Raw genomic sequence first — 21,483 nt, 5'->3', positions numbered from 1 at the left:
TGAACACGATTTTCCTCCATTGGACACAGTTCAAAATCGGGAACAACAATATTTTTCGTGTAGATTTTCACCAAATCGTGTTTTAGAGGGTTTTTCAGAAACACGATCGTGCAATCGTGACAAAGGGTCAAAATCGTGTAGTACACGCCTAAATCGTGAAAGTTACAGGTGCGGATACAGAGGGGGTTTTCGGGGGTTGGAACTCCCCCTTTTTTGACGATCAATGCATTTGAATGGGGACCCCCGTTTTGTCCTGGGTTAGTAACCCCCTTTTTAAAATGGCTGGAATGCGCCCCTGATCAAATTATAAAAATTGTTTAGCCTCTTATCTTTGAAATCTTGTAAGATTTCCGCTGCTATTTTTGCTAAATTGGCAATTTTGGTACCGCAGTGGCGTATATCCTGGGGAGGCGGTTCCGGGGTTTGGAACCCCTCCCCCCTTTTTTCTTGACAATCAAAGCATTTGAATGGGACATATAGTTGTATCCTGGTTATGGGTTTTTAAAATGGCTGGATCCGCCTCTGTGTCGTTACGTTATTTTAAACTGGTTTTAAAAATATTAAAATTAGTGTTGCGACATAACGATAGAAATCTACACTTTACACTTGTTTAAATACGAAACTAAATATTCACAGCTTCGCATCTCAAAAATGGTAGGTCTGCTTTATCATCCCAAAAAGAAGTAAAATACACTTTCCAAGCTGAAACTTAATGATTTTTTTTCAAAATTTCTAATGGTAATGATGATGATATTTAACAAAATCCGATTTTTACACGAGTTCCGAAAATAAGGTCTTTATTAACACAGAAAATGAAAAAAGGGGGGTCGCCGGTTGGGCAAAACTTTGACTATATACAGTGCAAACACAATAAAAGGTAGGACAGTAGTATATATTTGGATTGGATTTTTATTCCGCTAATTGAAAAACATGATCTCGAGTACACGCGATCGATATTTAAGAAAATTTTGACAAAAATCATGGTGCCAATTTTACGTGACGGCGACTATATGTCATGTTGTAGTTTGTCATTTATAACTCCTCCATTTACTCATTTGTTCTGATGAAACTTAATGTTAACAGACTATGACACTTTTGTAATAATTTGTTGATTAGCTACATTGTAAGCTTGGGGTCATAATTAGCAAAGTGATAACATGTAGGCTAGCCGGTCAAAATTTCGTACAATTTATTTTTCAACTTTTTTAATGAAGATCAATATTGTCAAGAAATTAAAATTTTGACAAAGGAAATTATTGGCACCAGAAACATTGCCAGCATCCATAGTGTCGCCAGATGAAATAAAAATCACAAACAAATTGCGACACAGAACGGTCTCTGGATAATATTCTTTTATTTATTAATCAATGTTAAAAAATGTGCTAATATTTAAATTCAAGAAGCTTAAACCCTGGGTACAGGCGTTATTTTCTTTTATAGAAAATGTTGGATTTAACCTGGTTTTATAGCTGACAAAACCTCTTGCTTGTTCGACAGTCACATCAATTTCCATTATATGGACTACAATATGTGAACAAAACAAACACAATAATAAAAAAGATGTCAAAATAGGGGTACAGCAGTCAACATTGTGTCCTGAGTGTTATTATCTTAATCACTATAAAAAGAAACAAAGGAGTAGGTCCGGTAAGGACCTATTTTGGCCTCGAATTTCAGGTTCATATGACGAAATATTTTGACCACTTTTTAAACGCATAAGTGTCTATTTCTTTTGAATCAATTAGTTTATGTAAAAGATTTTAACTGCTATAGTAATTAAAAACAATCCGATTCAAGCTCAAATTTGAAAAATTTACCAAATATGAAAAAAAATGTCAATTTTCAGATGTTTTTTTGTGTGCTAGTACCCGCTATATGTGCATTGTATTGTCAAAAAGAGCCCATTTTTATGTAGCAGAAGCATTCTACTGTCCAATAAATCACTAAAAGTTTACATTTAACAATTTTGTAAAACTGCTATATTTTGGGGACGAAAATGGGTCTTGACCTACTCCTTTGTCATCAAAGAAAAACAAAAAGGCATATAGACAAAGCACATAAGCAAAAAAGAAAGACGAAAACCAAACTATTCATAGCACATATCACAATAATGGGATGTATAAATACTGATGAGTCATGACAATAAGACAACAACATTTTGTTAAAAAAAAAAGATATTACAAATACATGTAAAACAATAATATTGAGGCAATATACAAAACGAAAGAATGCTAACATTTATTAAGAGCATACAGTATAGGACAAGAAGATACGATTATGTGCAATACAAAAAAAAAAAAACTGTGCCAAACTTCAATTGATGAAAATAGAATTCAAAGCAAAAAATTAGTCTAGTTTTAATTATGAATGTTTTTTTCTTCTTTTTTCAGTCTAGGAGATATGATTCCAGAACAACTATTTTTTCCCCAGAAGGTAAGAATAGAAAGTAAAACATACCACATGTACTACATATACAGTTAATCAAACACATTTTAAATCGTTTTAACTTTCATGATAACCAGGGATGGGGTAATCGTAATCTGTAATCGTAATCGATTGTAATTGATTACATTTTTTCAAGTAATCGACAGTAATCTGTAATCGAAGACATTTTCGATTACATGTAATCGTAATTTAATCGATTACAGCAAAAATTTGGATGTAATCATCGATTACTTTTCGATTACATTTCGATTACTTTAGTAAAATACTTTGATGAAAAATCACCTATTTCAGAGAAAAATATGTATGTTATCACTTTGTAGTATAGATAAAAAAATATTTCTATCTATTGTCTCAAGCTGCATTATGAGTAACCAGATCCCCTACCTAAATTTACTTTATATCTAGATTTTGAAACAAATGGATGTATGTGCTTGTCAATAATTCAAAAGCTTTAATATTTAAGATAAGAAAATAGATTTGAAATAATAAAATAGATCTTAAATAAGAAATGTGTCTGTCTTTTGTTAAGTTCTGTACTACATTTATTCAATTAGTAAGCTTATTTGTATTAACTTTCCTGAAAACATCATTTTCAATCAGAGTTGAAATTAAAGCTTAGAATAGATAAACAGTTAATTTCTTAAATGTTATGATATACATGTATATAAATTAAATTTTAAAAAAAACCACAAAATCCTTTTAACAATGAACCCATGGCAATGCATAGCAATTCTTTTTAGAAATAGATATATGTATCCCTTTGACACTATAAATATATTTTGTATATAATTTGATTGTAGAAGTTACCAAATCTTAACAACATTCTTGCCTTTACTACTAATGAGATGATCAAAGTCTTCTAATCAATAACAAACATACTTTGTTTTTATTTCAATTATCTTTTGTCTAATTAAGAAGGAAATTTACAATATTTAGCCCCAGGTTATAAATTGTACTTAAGTTGCAGTTAAATAATTTGTAATTAGGGTGGTTATCCAAACAAAAGGTTTAAAATCATGCATGTCATTATAAAAGTAAAATTTTGATCTTAAAAATTAGCTGAACTAATTAATTATTCTACTTTTTATACGACCGCAAATTTTGAAAAAATTTTCGTCGTATATTGCTATCACGTTGGCGTCGTCGTCGTCGATGTCGTCGTCCGAATACTTTTAGTTTTCGCACTCTAACTTTAGTAAAAGTGAATAGAAATCTATGAAATTTTAACACAAGGTTTATGACCACAAAAGGAAGGTTGGTATTGATTTTGGGAGTTTTGGTCCCAACATTTTAGGAATTAGGGGCCAAAAAGGGCCCAAATAAGCATTTTCTTGGTTTTCGCGCTATAACTTTAGTTTAAGTTAATAGAAATCTATGAAATTTTGACACAAGGTTTATGACCACAAAAGAAAGGTTGGGATTGATTTTGGGAGTTTTGGTTTCAACAGTTTAGGAATTAGGGGCCAAAAAAGGGCCCAAATAAGCATTATTCTTGGTTTTCGCGCTATAACTTTAGTTTAAGTTAATAGAAATCAATGAAATTCAAACACAATGTTTATGACCACAAAAGAAAGGTTGGTATTGATTTTGGGAGTTTAGGTCCCAACAGTTTAGGAATAAGGGGCCAAAAAGGTACCCAAATAAGCATTTTTCTTGGTTTTCGCACCATAACTTTAGTATAAGTGAATAGAAATCTATGAAATGTAAACATAAGGTTTATGACCATAAAAGGAAGGTTGGTATTGATTTTGGGAGTTTTGGTCCTAACAGTTTAGGAAAAAGGGGCCCAAAGGGTCCAAAATTAAACTTTGTTTGATTTCATCAAGAATTGAATAATTGGGGTTCTTTGATATGCGGAATCTAACTGTGTATGTAGATTCTTAATTTTTGGTCCATTTTCAAATTGGTCTACATTAAGGTCCAAAGGGTCCAAAATTAAACTTAGTTTGATTTTGACAAAAAATTAATCGGTTGGGTTCTTTGATATGCTGAATCTAAAAATGTATTTAGATTCTTGATTATTGGCCCAGTTTTCAAGTTGGTCCAAATCGGGGTCCAAAATTAAACTTTGTTTGATTTCATTAAAAATTGAATAAATGGGGTTCTTTGATATGCCAAATCTAACTGTGTATGTAGATTCTTCATTTTTGGTCCTGTTTTCAAATTGGTCTACATTAAAGTCCAAAGGGTCCAAAATTAAACTTAGTTTGATTTTAACAAAAATTGAAATCTTGGGGTTCTTTGATATGCTAAATCCAAACATGTACTTAGATGTTTCATTATGGGCCCAGTTTTCAAGTTGGTCCAAATCAGGATCTAAAATATTATATTAAGTATTGTGCAATAGCAAGTCTTTTCAATTGCACAGTATTACACAATGGCAAGAAATATCTAATTGCACAATATTGTGAAATAGCAATATTTTTTTTAATTAGAGTTTTCTTTCTTTGTCCAGAATAGTAAGCAAGAAATATCTAATTGCACAATATTGTGAAATAGCAATATATTTTTTTAATTGGAGTTATCTTTCTTTGTCCAGAATCAACTCAAATCTTTGTTATGTACAATGTATATTCACTTTTTACTACCAACTGATAAATTAAAATAATCTTTACCATTCAGTGATAACAAGCAGTTTTTTTACATCTTAATATTTTATGATGTATTTAAATGATTAGTTATTGTTGCAAACTCCATTAGAAATTTAATTGAGATTAATTTGGAATAAGGGAAAGGGGGATGTGTTAAAAAAAATTGGGTTCAATTTTCTCATTTGAAATGAAATTTCATAAATAAATGAAGATTTCTTCAAACATTTGTTTGAGAGGATTAATATTCAACAGCATAGTGAATTGCTCTAAGAGAAAACAAAAAATTTAAGTTCATTAGAACACATTCATTCTGTGTCAGAAACCTATGCTGTGTCAACTATTAAATCACAATCCAAATTTAGAGCTGAATCCAGCTTGAATGTTGTGTCCATACTTGCCCCAACCTTTCAGGGTTCAACCTCTGCGGTCGTATAAAGCTACGCCCTGCGGAGCATCTGTTTTTTTTATATTTCCATAAACATTATACATGTAATTAACTATATGCTAAAATATTTTTTTTCATAGAAAGTAAAAACAAAAAAGCTAACATAAGTCAGTAAGAAAGCTAAATTTTTGAAAAACAATTAGTTATGATTAAGTGATTATTGCAATGTGATGACATTTTTTCTATGGTCGGGTTGTTGTCTCTTTGATTCACACAAATGACATTCCCCATTTCCATTCTCAATTGTATTCTTTTATGTTGAAAGTAAAAATTTCAAGATTTTTTAATTATTTCTAATCTTCATCAAGAGATTTGATCTAAAAACAGCTATTTACTTATAAATTAGAAACAATGCTTTGAATGATGCATTTTGTAAAGATCTTAATTTCCACTATACAAACGTTGATCAATATAATTGTGTTTTACTTATAAATGTTATTTTTTGTTGAAATGTTGAAGTATGTAATTGACAGTAATCGAAAAGTAATGTAATTACTTTTGATAAAGTAATCGATAACTATGAACATGTATTTAAATTGTTTGAATTTTCATAATTATGTACATGTACATGTGTACGTATGCAAGAAACATGTACAAATCTTGCTTTATAACAACTAAGCAAGTTTCTGTGATTTTTTACTTGAGCTGTTTTTCCCTTATAAAAATGTTTTCATATCATTAAGTAATACTTTATATTTTATTTGTTTAATGAAAGAATGGATTTGATATGAGTATTTTTGTATTACAGGGAGGTTGTACCAAGTGGAGTATGCCATGGAAGCAATAGGACATGCAGGTACTTGTTTAGGAATACTAGCCAGTGATGGAGTGGTTTTAGCTGCAGAGAGAAGGAACACAAACAAATTGTTGGATGAAGTCTCATATTCAGAAAAAATCTATAATCTCAATGAGTAAGTTTTAATTTAACCTGCATATCAATAATTAAAAAAACTAGCATATCTCAAAAAAAGTAATTTTGAACTCAATTATATTGCAACTTAAAACTAAAATACCAGATTATAGAATATAGAAACAATGAAGAGATGAAAATAAAGTTAATGAGATCAAAAGCACCTTTATTTTGTGATAAAAGGAGAGATGAAAGAAAAAAAAGTAAGTAAAGTTGTATATGGCAGATTTTACAGTATTGTGTTCTGTCTCCTACTTTCATGTTGCTAACGTGACGGAGACATAAATTAGTAATGTTAGCGACATTGGGACATGTCACATGAGCAACAACATCTTTAAAAGTTAAAATGTATGCACACAGTGATGTTTAATATATGCCTGGAGTAATAAAATTGTACAGTCTGGTTTAGAATTTCTAAATATACAGAATGTCATTTGCAGGTGTACTTTATATCAAATGAATCCACAAGAAACCAATTCGTAATAGTAACATTAGCAACATCTACTATCATGACATTACGTTTTGTTGCGAACGTCTTTTTGATGGACGGAATATATTTAAGGTCCTCTTGTAACGATATTACATACAACTTACCTTCTTTGCTTCCCCATCATGTGAAGGAACTGACTCTGAATCTATTTCTGCAAAGGGCGATATTGTAACTCCTACACAGGAGAGTTACAGATCTAAATATATGTTGCTCACGTGACACTGATTTGGACGGAAACCTCGAGCAGTAACGTTCGCAAAAAATAAAACAGCCAATGATATTGATTCCTCAAGTCCTTTGACCCCCTTACGTCATCCAAATTTAATATGATTGCTATTTTCAATTATTTATAAAACCAGGGATAAAAATAACTTCAATGGGCTGTCTGAGAACCAACAAGAAAATTGCGATCGTGACATACCACAATGGACGGAAAAGACGTGACGTTAGCAACAATATTATTTAATAACCTTTTTTAGCCTTTACCAATAAAAATCTGCCTTAAAGTTATGATTGAAACACAAAAGACTTTTTATTAAAATATAAGTCCATGTTATTAGGCTCCACTTATAAATAATACTTCAAAATTCCACTCCAAATAAGCTGGATGTCAGTAAAGTAGGTCATGATGTCTATTCCATGTCCAATATTTTGAAATTAAAAACCCTCTAATTCTAACAAAAAACACAAACACAGAGTAATTTTTATTTTTATTTACTCAGAAAGACACATTTTATTCAATAACATAATGCATTACTCCATTACACAGTCTGTTTCACAGTTTCAGCAATTGCTTTTTTGATGGATACAAAAAAACAACAATTCCTTCTTATTGTAAAATCTGCCTTATGGTCTCTCCTCAGTGTGTATTCTTTTATAGAAAGATAAAAGAATCAAAGATAGGTGCATCTAAGAAATAACTGCATGTTTTTTGCCTAGTATTTATGGTTGAAATCATTTTGACATAATTATTATCAATTTAGTTGTGAATGAACTTAAAATCTTTCAGTGTTTTGTAAATAGATTTAACATGAAATTGAGAATAAGAACAGATAGCATTAAGCAAACATATTTTTATTATATTTTGACAGTGATATGGCCTGTAGCGTAGCAGGAATAACATCAGATGCCAATGTATTGACCAATGAACTACGACTTATAGCACAGAGGTAAGACTATATAACTGGAAACTATTTTAGTGTAGTGCTTTGCTTTTGCACCAATTGGCATTTCATTTGTGTCAAAAAATTCTTTTGTTTGCGTTACAAACCATAATTTATTTGCATTTAAAATGAAACCTTTCAATTGCGCCAATATTACGGGGAAATACAGGTAAGTACAGGTAAAATATTGTATAAAACATAGGAAGTTATCAAAAAAGATTCTAATAATAAAGACAGTTTTAGACATATTCCTCAGAAATCAGTTATCAAAAAAAATCATATACAAGTTCTGTTAAAACCTTGATAAAATCATACAAGTAATTCCAATATTTTGAAAAAATCATACGAGTATAAATGTTAAAACCTTGATAAAATCATACAATTAATTCTAAAACCTTGAAAAAATCATACAAGTAATGGTCCGAGACCACAATTAATTTGTAGTGCATTTCTTTTAGAACATAAATGAAAATTAAAAAAATCCCACCTGAGCTTTCTCAATGAAATTTTTACAGTGTGTTGTACTACTTTTGGGACAAATTCTATTAAAATTTTAGAAAACTTCAGCGCCTCTAACTCAAAATATGGACGATTTTGTGTTTAGGGTGTCTTGAAATCTTTTGACAGCTTCCGAAGTGCTAATTTTAAAACTTTTTCAGCTGGACCAAATCACTACTTTCCTGTAAAATTCTGGACCCAAATTTTTTTACAGTGTAATTTCACCCCCCTACTTACAATTTGAGGCATTAAACATGGAGAGATGAATTTGGAAGGGGTATAAAAATTTATGGCAAGTAACCCACTGTTAACACTAGGGACTATATTCCTGAACAACGAAAATCAAGGGACGACAATTGTGGTCTCGGACCTAATGTTAAAACCTTGATAAAATCATACAAGTAATTCTAAAACCTTGAAAAAATCATACAAGCAATGTTAAAACCTTGATAAAATTATACAAGTAATATTAATACCTTGACAAAAAAAGTTCTACTATAGATCAGCATTATAAACCTAATAATAAATCATTAAGAAAGCACTATACACTGGAGTAAAACATTGAGACGTTGATTAGACTGTGGTTTAATTAAGTACAAGATTTCAATGTTCACAAAGTTGAAATATAAAGTTTCACATGTTTGTGTAGCATTCTGCACTTTTTTCCAGGAAACAATGCATATACTAGCCATGCTAGCGGGACATAGTTTCAATTTTAACCAGATTTTTGTGACCAAAATGTCGGTTATTGATTTGGGGATGTACGACGGGCGGGTGGCAATCAAATGTTGTCCGTGCATTAACTCATGAACCGTTCAACCAAAGCTTTTAAAATTTTTATATGTTGTGACTGACAACTAAATGAAGGTCAAGTTCAATAATGGCGATTTTGACTTTTACTGTTCAGGAGTTACAAAATGTATGGTTCTAGAAAGATTGAAAAATGGAGTTTCCAGTCATGTCCCTGCATTTACGCATGCACTGTTCTACCAAAGCTTCCCAAATTTTAATATGTTGTTACCAATGACAAAATGGAGGTCAAGTTTAATAATGACGATTTTTACTTTTACCGTTCAGGAGTTATGGTTCTTGAAAGATTGAAAATTGAGTTTCCTGTCGTGTCCATGCATTTACGCATGAACTGTTCTACCAAAGCTTCACAAATTTTAATATATAGTTACCAATGACAAAATGGAGGTCAAGTTCAATAATGACGATTTTTACTTTCACCATTCAGGAGTTATGGTTCTTGAAAGATTGAAAAATGGAGTTTCCAGTCGTGTCCGTGCATTTTCTCATGAACTATTCAACCAAAGCTTTTGAAATTTTTACATGTTACTGATGACAAAATAGAGGTCAAGTTTAATAATGACGGTTTTGACTTTTACCGTTCAGGAATTATGGTTCATGAAAGATCGTAAAAGGGTGTTTCCATTCACGTTGTTGCATTTACTCATGAACCATTCAATCTTAGCTTTTCAAATTTTAATATGTTGATACTGACTACAAATGGAGGTCAAATTTGATATTGACAATTTTCACTTTCACCATTCATCAGTAATGGTTCTTGTGATATTGCCAGGGCACAAATAAATGTAAATAAATCCGGTTTGCTGTCGTTGTGACAGCCTCTTGTTACATCCATGCATTGTGTACATTTGAAAAAAATACCTAGGGACAACATTTAAAAGTACCATCCATCGTGAACAATATTAGAAAGACACTCAAGATTAGCTGTACAGGACAAAATGATAATAAGTGACTCTCAGTTTTGTATTAGAAATGAATATGAACTCACACAAATATTTAGGGGGAATTATGCACATGTATTAACAACAACAAAATCGTAAAGAGCAAAGAATATATAACATTTCCGTTATATTACCTGTCTTACCTGTAAATATGGCGCAAATGAAGGTGTTTTATTTTGTGGCACAAATGAAATACAACCTTGTGGCGCAAATGAAAGGTTTGATTTCTTATCAATTGGCGTAATTGCAATGTGCCTGTTTAGTGAATGTATCTCGTAAATTTGGTAAACATGGTAAAGATTAGATGGTCATGACAGATTTTTTATTTTCTGTTTAAATAAATTCATAAGTAATTTTAAAATCCACAAGATTCAGGAATATTTTTAAAGACTTGACATGAAAATATTTGATCTATATATAATATAGATGCCTCAGTTCTTCTTTCTTTTTGAAGACTATTTTGTCCTCTGAATGTCTTTTGGTATATTTTTTTCTTTACTTTGGTTGTTGTCTCTTTAACATACCCTTTCATCTCTTCTTATTTAAGTTAAGACTTGAAATATCTATAATTTCAGTATACAAACTAGTGAAATGACCATAAAATCCATTGATCTGTTATTGGAAGAATACAATATAATTATATGTACTTTGACTACAGTATTTACAATCAAGATGATGAACCAAAGGAAAAACAGGCACTTTTTACATAAATATGTTGTTTTTGTCATTACAGATATTTATTACAGTACCAAGAACCTATACCATGTGAACAGCTTGTTAGTACATTGTGTGATATCAAACAGGCTTATACACAGTTTGGAGGTAAATTACTTGTTTGTATTACACAGTATAAAGCACATGAGGTGTGTTTTACAAAATCATATAGCACTAAACACAAAGATCCTTACAATTACATTGATGAGTCTTTAAGTTGAGTAAGGACATATGCAAGTTTTTAAACGACCACAAAAAAAATTTGGGACGGTATAATGGTATGTCGTCTGCGGTGTCGTCCGAAGACACATTTGGTTTCCAGACCATAACTTTACTTTAGGTAAATGGATCTCTATGAAATTTAATAAAAAGCTTCTATACAACAAAAGGAAGGTTGGGATTGATTCTGGTGATGATGGTCCCAGCTGTTTTGGAATAAGAGGCCCAAAAAAAGCATTTTTCTACTTTCTGAATAATAACAAGTGTATAAGTATTTCTATTGCTCTGAAATTATCTACAATGTTAAATATCACAAGAAAACGGTTTGGATTCATTTTTGGGGTTATGGTGCCAACAGTTTAGGAATTAAGGGCCAAAAAGTGGCAAAAAACAAGCTTTTTTGTAGTTTCTGGACAATAACATGTGTGTATTAAAGTGAATTGATCTCTCTGAAATTGTACTTCAAGGTTCCATAATACAAAGGATAGGCTGGGAGTGAGTGTGGGGGTAATTGCTCTAGAGGCATTTTTTTAAGGGGTTCAATTTTTTTTCTTCAAAATTTGTCAAATTTCAAATTTTTGAACAGTTTCAAGAAGATATCTTTTAATTGCACATTATTTCACGATAAATTTGTAAGAACTGGAGATATTTTTTGTGTCAGAAACCTATATAATGTAAAAAAAATGATCACAATCCAAATTCAGAGCTGTTTCAAGCTTGAATGTTGTTTCCATACTTGCCTCAACTGTTCAAAGTTCAATCTCTGCGGTTGTATAAAGCTGTGCCCTGTGGAGCATCTGGTTAAGTATTTGGTGTATAAGTATGAGTGAACACAATTTCGAGATATGTTTTCTGGAATTTACATTGAACTGCTACAAGTATCCCTGATTTCAGATATTTTGATTCATAAATAAATGATAATAATTTTGAAATGCACTATGAATCTGTTTTGAACTTTATACATGTAAATGAGTGCTTGGTGTATCGTTGCTGTAAATGCATGGTTTTATTACAGGTAAACGTCCCTTTGGTGTATCGTTACTGTATGTAGGATGGGACAAACATTATGGATTCCAGTTATACCAGAGTGATCCCAGTGGTAACTATGGTGGATGGAAAGCTACATGTATAGGAAATAACAGTGCTGTAAGTCATTAGAGGGGGTCTCATTGGGGGGTTTTGATCCTGGATCCTGCTTGCTGTATTGTGAGATTCCCTTATCCTGCTTACACTATGTACGTAATCAATTCTCATTTGTTTGTTATTTCTGATGTCCTGCTAGACTTTGTTTCCCATTTTCACTGCACAATAATTTGACTTTTACATGTCATGCTTACAAAAAATCAGCAATCCTGTGTCAAACTTAGACCCCAATGAAACCCACATCAAAAGTCATGTTGTAATTTTTAAAAAGTAATGCATTTATTCAGGCAAGTTTATTGGGGATTTGTTAATCTAAAATACACAAACCTACACACACTAATTTACAAGCTAGGAACAATTAGTGTTTATCAGTAATATATCTGTTTTTCAATGCAGTAAAAGATGTTTTTAGCTGAGTTACAAAATAACAACAATTTCAGAAATGATGTCACACTCAAAGTATATGATTTTGTTTTAAATATCAGTAATAATAATGAATATAAGGTGTTGATGAGCAAAAGTTGTAAATGCATTTCTTAGGTGATAGCAAAACGGTTTAGAAAGTACGAAGGAAACGTTGAAAGGCTGAAGCAATTTTGATCTATATGATGCTTCTTTTTTGGTAATCATGGATGGATAGATTAAGAACTAGGAAAGTAAATTTTGTTTTGTATTTGTTTTATTTCAGAATGCTGTATCAATGTTGAAACAAGAATACAAAGAAGGAGAAGTTAAACTAAAAGATGCACTCAATTTAGCTATAAAAATTCTGAGTAAAACTTTGGATATGACTAAATTGACAGCTGAGAAAGGTAACATACATTCATCAACCTAAATATTCCATGTATAAACTACTGCCAATTTATTTGTTTTCATCGGTACCATTTTTTGTATTTCAGAAAATTTGTTTTTTGTTTGTATTTAATTTTTTTTGTTGTAACATATCGACTGTTTATGTCCCTATGAAAAAAATGTAATTCATTGAACACTTATACATGTCCCACCTTACCCATGAAGTTTTCTTGGAAATTAGTTTGGAATCTATTAAAAAAATAATGAATCCACAGTATTTAAAGGAGGTTGAATATGAGTGCAGGTTTTTAGCTCACCTGGCCTGAAGGGCCAAGTGAGCTTTTCCCATCACTTGGCGTCCTTCGTCTGTTGTCGTCCATCGTCGTCCTGCGTTAACTTTTATAAAAATTTTCTCCTCTGAAACTACTGGGCCAAATTAATCCAAACTTGGCCATAATCATCATTAGGGTATCTAGTTTAAAAAATGTGTCCGGTAACTTGGCCAACAAATAAGATGGCCGCCACGGCTAAAAATAGAACATAGGGGTAAAATGCAGTTTTTGGCTTATAACTCAAAAACCAAAGCATTAAGAGGAAATCTAATTCGAGGTAAAATTGTTGATCAGGTCAAGATCTATCTGCCCTGGAATTTTCAGATGAATCGGATAACCAGTTGTTAGGTTGCTGCCCCTGAATTGGTAATTTTAAGGAAATTTTGCTGTTTTTGGTTATTATCTTGAATATTATTATAGATAGAGATAAACTGTACACAGCAATAATGTACAGCAAAGTAAGACCTAAAATAAGTCAACATGACCAAAATGGTTAATTGACCCCTAAGGAGTTATTGCCCTTCATAGTCAATTTTTAACAATTTTCATAAAATTTGTAGATTTTCACTAATATTTTCCACAGAAACTACTGTTAAAGATAGAGATAATTGTTAGCAGCAAGAATAAAGTAAGATCTACAAACACATCACCATCACCAAAACACAATTTTGTCATGAATCTATCTGTGTCCATTGTTTTATATTCACGTAGACCAAGGTGAGCGACACAGGCTCTTTAGAGCCTCTAGTTTTTTAATGTGTACATTTATAAATATCCTATTACATGCAGAAAAGAAAAATAACAAACACAAGCAAAATATTGCCTTGAATAAACCATGCCTACTCAACTATTTATATAGCATCCCATTATACCATCGTTGACTTATTAATTTGGTATACCATATTATCATTCTGTAACCAAGATGTTATCTTTTCTCATAACAGTTGAAATTGCCACATTGACCAGAGTGAACAACAAAACACAGATAACAATCTTACCTGCTGCACAGGTAGAAGATTTGATTAAAATCCATGAAGCTGAGGAAGCAAAGGTTGAGGCAGAGAAAAAGAAAGAGAAGTCATAGTCACATTGTAAGATTTTGTTTATAACATATTATTTCTAGGCTATTCCAGGGATAACAAAACAGTATTTATTATATATTGTGATAAAATATTTTTTGATTGACTTGGAACAAATGCTGCATAATCAGACAGCAGTATAAACTATTTGTTTAAAGTTTCATATTGCGGAAGATAAAAAAGCTGGATTATTCATAACTTTTATATCACATTATCCTATCAGTGACTGTGAACTGACAATTTGAAAAAAAAGAAATCATTTGAACAGTATACATGTTAAGCCAGCAAGACAGTTTACTCTTGTTTGATATCTCAACCCCTCTGTCTTTTAACCTTGATATGTGAACTGAAATAAAGAACATACAATAAAGATCAGGACTGAAAAAAAAACTCATTTTCTTGGTTCATTAATCAATGTATAAAATTAATACCAGTGCAAGCCCTTCATCTCAAAAAATTTCAACATATAATTTATCTAACTTTTTGGGGATGGCAGGTAAGACATTTCAGTGTGTTCACTTTCTTATTAAATAATATGATTAAAACAGCCCTAATACTACCAAAACGGCATGTGCCATACTGGTGACATCTTCCTAGTCATATAAATCTTGTGATCTATATTGCTTTTCAGCCTGGTCCAATATTTTAAATACAGACTGGCAATGAATCCTGAATTACATGTATACATATATTGTGAATGTAATTCAGGATTCCTTGCCAGTTTGTATTGAAAATATTGGCCCTTTATTCACATCATTGCTAGTACATATTGGAAATATTGACCCTATATTCACATTTGATGTATGTAATACAGCATTAGGAACAAGCATGACAAGTCTGTATTGAAAAAAGTTGGATTATTTAATAAAAGTGTTATGAACTGGCTGTTTCTGTATTGGCACTGGTATAGATTCTTGGGTCTCGAGGCCAATACAGCAAACCTTGGATCTTTACCAGTGCCAATACAGAAACAGACAGTTAATAACACTTTAATATAAACTTGTATATATTAAAATGCAAAAGCTTAAATTTGCTTTTTTTATATAGAACTTTTGACATTAGAAATTAATATCAGGAATTCCGGATACGTCTTACAATAGTGAAAATTTCATGGAAAGCTGTACAAAATGACTTCATTCTTTAATTAACAATTTAGTTGAGCATTAGTGATTGTGTTCTTATAACAAGATTGCTGTATGGGGTATCAATTTTGTTTAAGAAACGTTTTAACAAATATTTTTTTTGTTTTTCAGAATCATCAGTAACAGAAAATGAACATGAAGAAGATGTCATAGTGACCTTATAAGTGCTATTAGACTTTAACATTTGTTTATTTACAACATGAATGTTCATAAATACTACATTAAATTTTGTTTTGTAAATCTTTGATTATGTTGATGATTTTACTTTTATGCCCTCAGTTCAATATTGGACTATAGAAAAATTGAAACAAGCTATTTGCTTCTCATGTACTGTAAATTCAGAAATCATTGCGTGCATTTATTATTGTGATTTTGTGTTTTTAGACTAAAATGCAATTTTATTTTTTGCGATATTGAGAAAAATCCTCTCAAGTTCATATGAAAAATTTCAAAATGAGAGTTTAAATTATTGCGATTATAACCCTGTTGCATTTTTCCCAATAATAAAAATCTCGCTATAATTTCTGAATTTACAGTATCATATTTCTGGGGGGTAGAAAACCTAGATGCTGCATACCTTGTATAATGTTTCAAAGTTTCTGTCTGTCTTGTTGTCCATTGTTCTTGGTTTCATTTTAAGGCTGCAGTGACAGCTCTGTTTGTCATGTTGTCCATTGTTCTTGGTTTCATTTTAAGGCTGCAGTGACAGCTGTGTCTGTCTTGTTGTCCATTGTTCTTGGTTTCATTTGAAGGCTGCAGTGACAGCTGTAGCTGTCATGTCCATTATTCTTGGTTTCATTTTAAGGCTGAAGTGACAGCTGTGTCTGTCATGTTGTCCATTGTTCTTGGTTTCATTTTAAGGCTACAGTGACAGCTGTGTCTGTCATGTTGTCCATTGTTCTTGGTTTCATTTTGAGGCTGCAGTGACAGCTCTGTTTGTCATGTTGTCCATTGTTCTTGGTTTCATTTTAAGGCTGAAGTGACAGCTGTGTCTGTCATGTTGTCTATTGTTCTTGGTTTCATTTTAAGGCTGAAGTGACAGCTGTGTCTGTCATGTTGTCTATTGTTCTTGGTTTCATTTTAAGGCTGCAGTGACAGCTGTGTCTGTCTGTCATGTTGTCCATTGTTCTTGGTTTCATTTTAAGGCTGCAGTGACAGCTGTGTCTGTCATGTTGTCCATTGTTCTTGGTTTCATTTTAAGGCTGCAGTGACAGCTCTGTTTGGCATGTTGTCCATTGTTCTTGTTTTCATTTTAAGGCTGCAGTGACAGCTCTGTTTGTCATGTTGTCCATTGTTCTTGGTTTCATTTTAAGGCTGAAGTGACAGCTGTGTCTGTCTTGTTCATTGTTCTTGGTTTCATTTGAAGGCTGCAGTGACAGCTGTGTCTGTCATGTTGTCCATTATTCTTGGTTTCATTTAAAGGCTGCAGTGATAGCTCTGTCTGTCTGTCATGTTGTCCATTGTTCTTGGTTTCATTTGAAGGCTGTAGTGATAGCTGTGTCTGTCATGTTGTCCATTGTTCTTGGTTTCATTTTAAAACTGCAGTGACAGCTCTTTCTGTCATGTTGTCCATTGTTCTTGGATTCATTTTAAGGCTGCAGTGACAGCTGTGTCTGTCATGTTGTCCATTGTTCTTGGTTTTATTTTAAGGCTGCAGTGACAGCTTTAAAACTGTTTTTTTTTGTCATGTCAATTTCTCTCAGAGTAACAAGATGATCACTGACTGGGAGTAAAGTTTGTATGGTATTCACACAAGATAACAAACAAACAAACCAAATCAACAGACATAAGAAACTATTATTAATATTATAAATATGTTCATATTGAAATTGATACAGCAAAAGAACATATATCTATATGAGTGCAAACATTAGAAAAAATGCTAGTATTATATTTAAGTTTGCACAAGACAGTTGTTTTAAATATTAATTTTCTTCAAACTTGTTTAAAAAAGGGTCGCTACTTAACATTAATTGCTTACCTTAATATTCAAAACTATTAGTGGACTAAACATTGCTTGATAGTGATGTAAACTGATGTTCCATTATAAGGTGTACATTTTCTTTTAGTAAATATGGGAGTGTTTCTAGTAACATCTAACACTCTAACTTAAGTTTTCTTTCATCTAAATTTTATGAAACCCCTTCACAATGCTATGAACCAAGACAGAATTCGAATTTGGGCAGTGAACCAAAACAGTAAATTTACAGAAATAACACAGCACAAAAATACCTCATACCATAACAATAGCTCTTAAAAAACTAGCAGTGACATTAAATGCTTTAAAAAAGTATTTTCACATACTATTATAAAGCTAGATTGAGTAGAGGCTTTTGTCTTCTTCAGATATAAAGTTTCAGCTTCATATGATTGCATGCATGGAGTATGTAATTAAAAAATATTTTTACACGATAGTTGCACAACAACAAATTATTGTAGATTGATATAGGAAGATATAGTGTGAGTGCCAATAAGACAACTCTCCATCCAAATAACAATTTATAAATGTAAACCATTATAGCCAATGCGAAAACTCTTTCGTAAATTACGAAAGTGACAAGCGCTAGCAAAATCACTGTTATAGGTCAATGTACGGCCTTCAACACGGAGCCTTGGCTCAAACCGAACAACAAGCTATAGCCTATAAATTGCTTATTTGTTATGGTGATATTTACATTAAAAAGACCAGTGAATTTACTTTGTACATCAATGTTTATTCAGTTAATTTATGTTATGGAGGAAAATTAATGTCAGTTGTTGACATGCTACTTCAACTTTTGGTAACATTTTCCATTGTTTTTGTCGCTATTTAGATGTATCAGTCGAACTTCTTTGTTATATGGTTTCTTGTTCTGGTATCTGTAGGTATGAGACAAGCGATGGAATTGCAATGAGTCCATGGATGAATTAATACTAAGTAGATAAAAATCGTCCTGGTTTTGAGTTAAGGCTCAGTCAGAGAGGGTAATTGAAGATTGTTAATCAAGGATGTAACACTTCTGGTGTTGTGGTAGTTACATGCTTGACAGGCAACACACAACTAAACCTATTCTAGTATGTTTTTGTTGTAGGTTTATCCTATAAGTTAAAGGTGTATTCAAATCTTTGGTCAATATGGATTGGTATGCACGGAATTTGATATATGTGCTAGGTATTTTAGGTTTCTCTTTGATATGAAATTGTCGAAGTGATTGTTCCATTTTAAATTTGACCAACTTTACACTCAGATATTTTGTGAATGCAACTGGTTTTAAAGTAAGTTATGCAAATTTGGTTGAATGATTTCTTTTTCTTTGTGATTGTAAGAAGAGTGCATTTTGTAGAATGGAAGGTCATGAGCCAATTGGCCTCCTATTTAGCAGCAGCATTGAGATCTGCTTGTGGTTTTGTGCAATCTTATGGACATGTAATTTTACGGTATATAATGCTTCATCATCAAAGAGTCGCTGTGATTGAGGTATTCGGGATTATCATTTAGTATATGTAATTGAAAAGAGTATAGTGATGCATGGGATTGGTTGATATGTATTTTTGGTTCTATGAATAAATATCCATTGATGTTTTCTGGACCACTGGCTTTAGGGTAAGGGTTGTGCAATATTTTTCAACACCTGGCAATGACTTTTATTTCTGACATTATTTGTTTGGCTTTAGAACTATTTTGATATTTGATTTTTAATCCATTTTTTTTTCCAGCAATTCATCATTTTTGATTACATTGTTAGCTTCCTTTTGAAAAGTTTCTCAAATAAAACAAAATATCTATCGATACTGGTCTTGATTCTTGCATCAGTCAAGGTCTTGTACAACGGTCCTTTTAAATAAGCACATCAATTTACACCACTGGGTCGATGCCACTGCTGGTAGACGTTTCGTCCACGAGGGCATCACCAGCACTACGGTGTTGACATGCCTATCAAGTATATGGTCAATTTTATAAGTTTCCTATTACAAAATTTTGAATTTTCAAAATACTAAGCATTTTCTTGAATGAATGAATTAATTCTTTATTTGCAAAGCAGTAGTTATATGCTATAGCAACACATACGTATTTACATTGTGACACACAATAAACAACAGGGAACAATATTATAAGATATTACAATAGACAATTTATCTACTTATTTGATAGGCAGATTTCAAATACATTTAATGACATAATTTTTGTTTGATACAAATACATAAGTTTTCACCGGTCACATTTGGCCAAGAACAGTTATAGGTTGGTAAAAAATGAATTTCTTATCCCAGGAGTAGATTACATAAGCCGTATTTGGCACTACCTATTGAAATTTTGGGTTCTCGATGCCCTTTAACTTGTACATGTTTGGCTTTACAACTATTCAATTCATCCTTTTTTATAGAAGACTTGTTAACGAAAAGGAAATGATATCATCGAAATAAAGCAGACTTCTTTTAACAGACATGCAGAATACTTTATTCAGCTGATACATACAGCTTCTAATCTTTGGTTTTCAAAAAACTCTTCAAATGCAATAAAACTTTTAAGATGTGAGGTTCATAACATTTCAAGTTTAATTTATTTGAGATGACCATACATAGTAATGCACATAGAATCAATTGGTTCCTGAATCAGATATTTCATTCAGGACTATGCATTCCTATGCATTCAGAATTGGGTTGTAAAAGTACTAAGTTATGCCAAGTAATGATAAATAAACTCATCATAGATACCAGACTCAGGCACTCGTCTCAGAAAAAAAACCATTCCTATATACTGAGACGAGCTAGTGCCTGTGATACCAGAATAACAATTTTGAATTTGCGCCAGACGTTTGGTCTACAAAAGACTCACCATTGACACTCGAATATAAAAAATTCTAACTTCAAGAACATAATGTATTAATTTTGATACGGAAAATCCCCGAATACTTATCAACAAGGTCTTGCCGTTTCTTCAATTTCTAGTTCTGGTGGCTATGTCAATTGAAACCAATCAGAAGAGATTAAATTGTAAATGGAAAGAACATCAGTAAACATTTTGACCATTCAAATAGTTGGCCTCGTGCATCATTGAAATTACATTTGTGGTCTAAATGTGCATATTGGGCGGTAAAATTTGTACCGTTAATGTTATTGCTTGCACTGTGCTGATTTCTCTACTGCTGGACTGTAAGACTCCGATAAATTAGCCAGAACTTCAGTATTGGTATGAAATTACAGATTTTTGTTCCGCGGGATTGAAATTTGCTGTTATATTTTAAGATAATGTTCAATAAAGGAATCACGGTAACTCCTTCATGGAAAGCTCTGATTTCCGTTCCAGATTTGGCAACACCTTTGTCCCTTTTTTGGTTAACTATGAGTTATTATCAGCTCTTCCATTTTTTTCTTTTTTCTTCTTCTTTTTTTTTAAGATTTTGCTTATTTTAAAATATTATGATATCAATATCTATAAAGAAAGCAAAAGGAAATCTTCGAGATTACTGCAATGACAGATATATCTTTTCAATGATTATATATAGTCATAGGCACTTATTTGTTGATATGTAAATATCCTTTTTTCAACTTATTTATACTATACAAGTTAACCAGCAATGAGGGACATGCACACCACTTTTGATAATATCTTTTGGATAAAGAAAGGATATAACGGATGCTTGTTAGAAAAACTTGTGAATTTCACCGAAAAAGCGCTTATGCCAAATGTTCTTTTTCATTTGTGTATGAATGTAGTCATGATTTCAGTCTAAATAAAGATAATTTTGATTTTTGCACTCTTTTATTAATAAACAATTTAGGTAAAGC

The 21,483-nt window shown here is 31.8% G+C and overlaps 1 protein-coding gene across 2 annotated transcripts; it reads left to right on the top strand.

Moving 5' to 3' along the window:
* The first annotated feature begins 592 nt into the window (after positions 1-592).
* Positions 593-15,959, top strand: LOC134715723 (proteasome subunit alpha type-4-like). Of its 2 annotated transcripts, none has more exons than XM_063578093.1 (9): positions 593-654; positions 2,391-2,433; positions 6,230-6,392; positions 7,973-8,050; positions 11,027-11,115; positions 12,242-12,372; positions 13,058-13,181; positions 14,438-14,584; positions 15,826-15,959. In XM_063578093.1, exons 1-8 carry the CDS (start codon positions 652-654, stop codon positions 14,575-14,577), a joined length of 771 nt encoding a protein of 256 aa, XP_063434163.1. In that variant the 5' UTR covers positions 593-651; the 3' UTR covers positions 14,578-14,584; positions 15,826-15,959. The 2 variants fall into 2 exon arrangements, with proteins under 2 accessions (XP_063434163.1, XP_063434164.1); XM_063578094.1 differs by lacking the exon at positions 593-654 and adding an exon at positions 716-738.
* The last annotated feature ends 5,524 nt before the right edge of the window (positions 15,960-21,483 follow it).

The sequence above is a fragment of the Mytilus trossulus genome, chromosome 4 (genome assembly GCF_036588685.1).
Source record: "Mytilus trossulus isolate FHL-02 chromosome 4, PNRI_Mtr1.1.1.hap1, whole genome shotgun sequence".
NCBI lineage: Eukaryota > Metazoa > Mollusca > Bivalvia > Mytilida > Mytilidae > Mytilus > Mytilus trossulus.
This window is presented reverse-complemented; position numbering and strand designations above follow the sequence as displayed.

Coding starts and splice junctions, on each gene's coding strand:
- LOC134715723 (XM_063578093.1), top strand. Junction 11,116..12,241: donor GGCTTATACACAGTTTGGAG/GTAAATTACTTG, acceptor GTTTTATTACAG/GTAAACGTCCCTTTGGTGTA. Junction 13,182..14,437: donor TAAATTGACAGCTGAGAAAG/GTAACATACATT, acceptor TTCTCATAACAG/TTGAAATTGCCACATTGACC.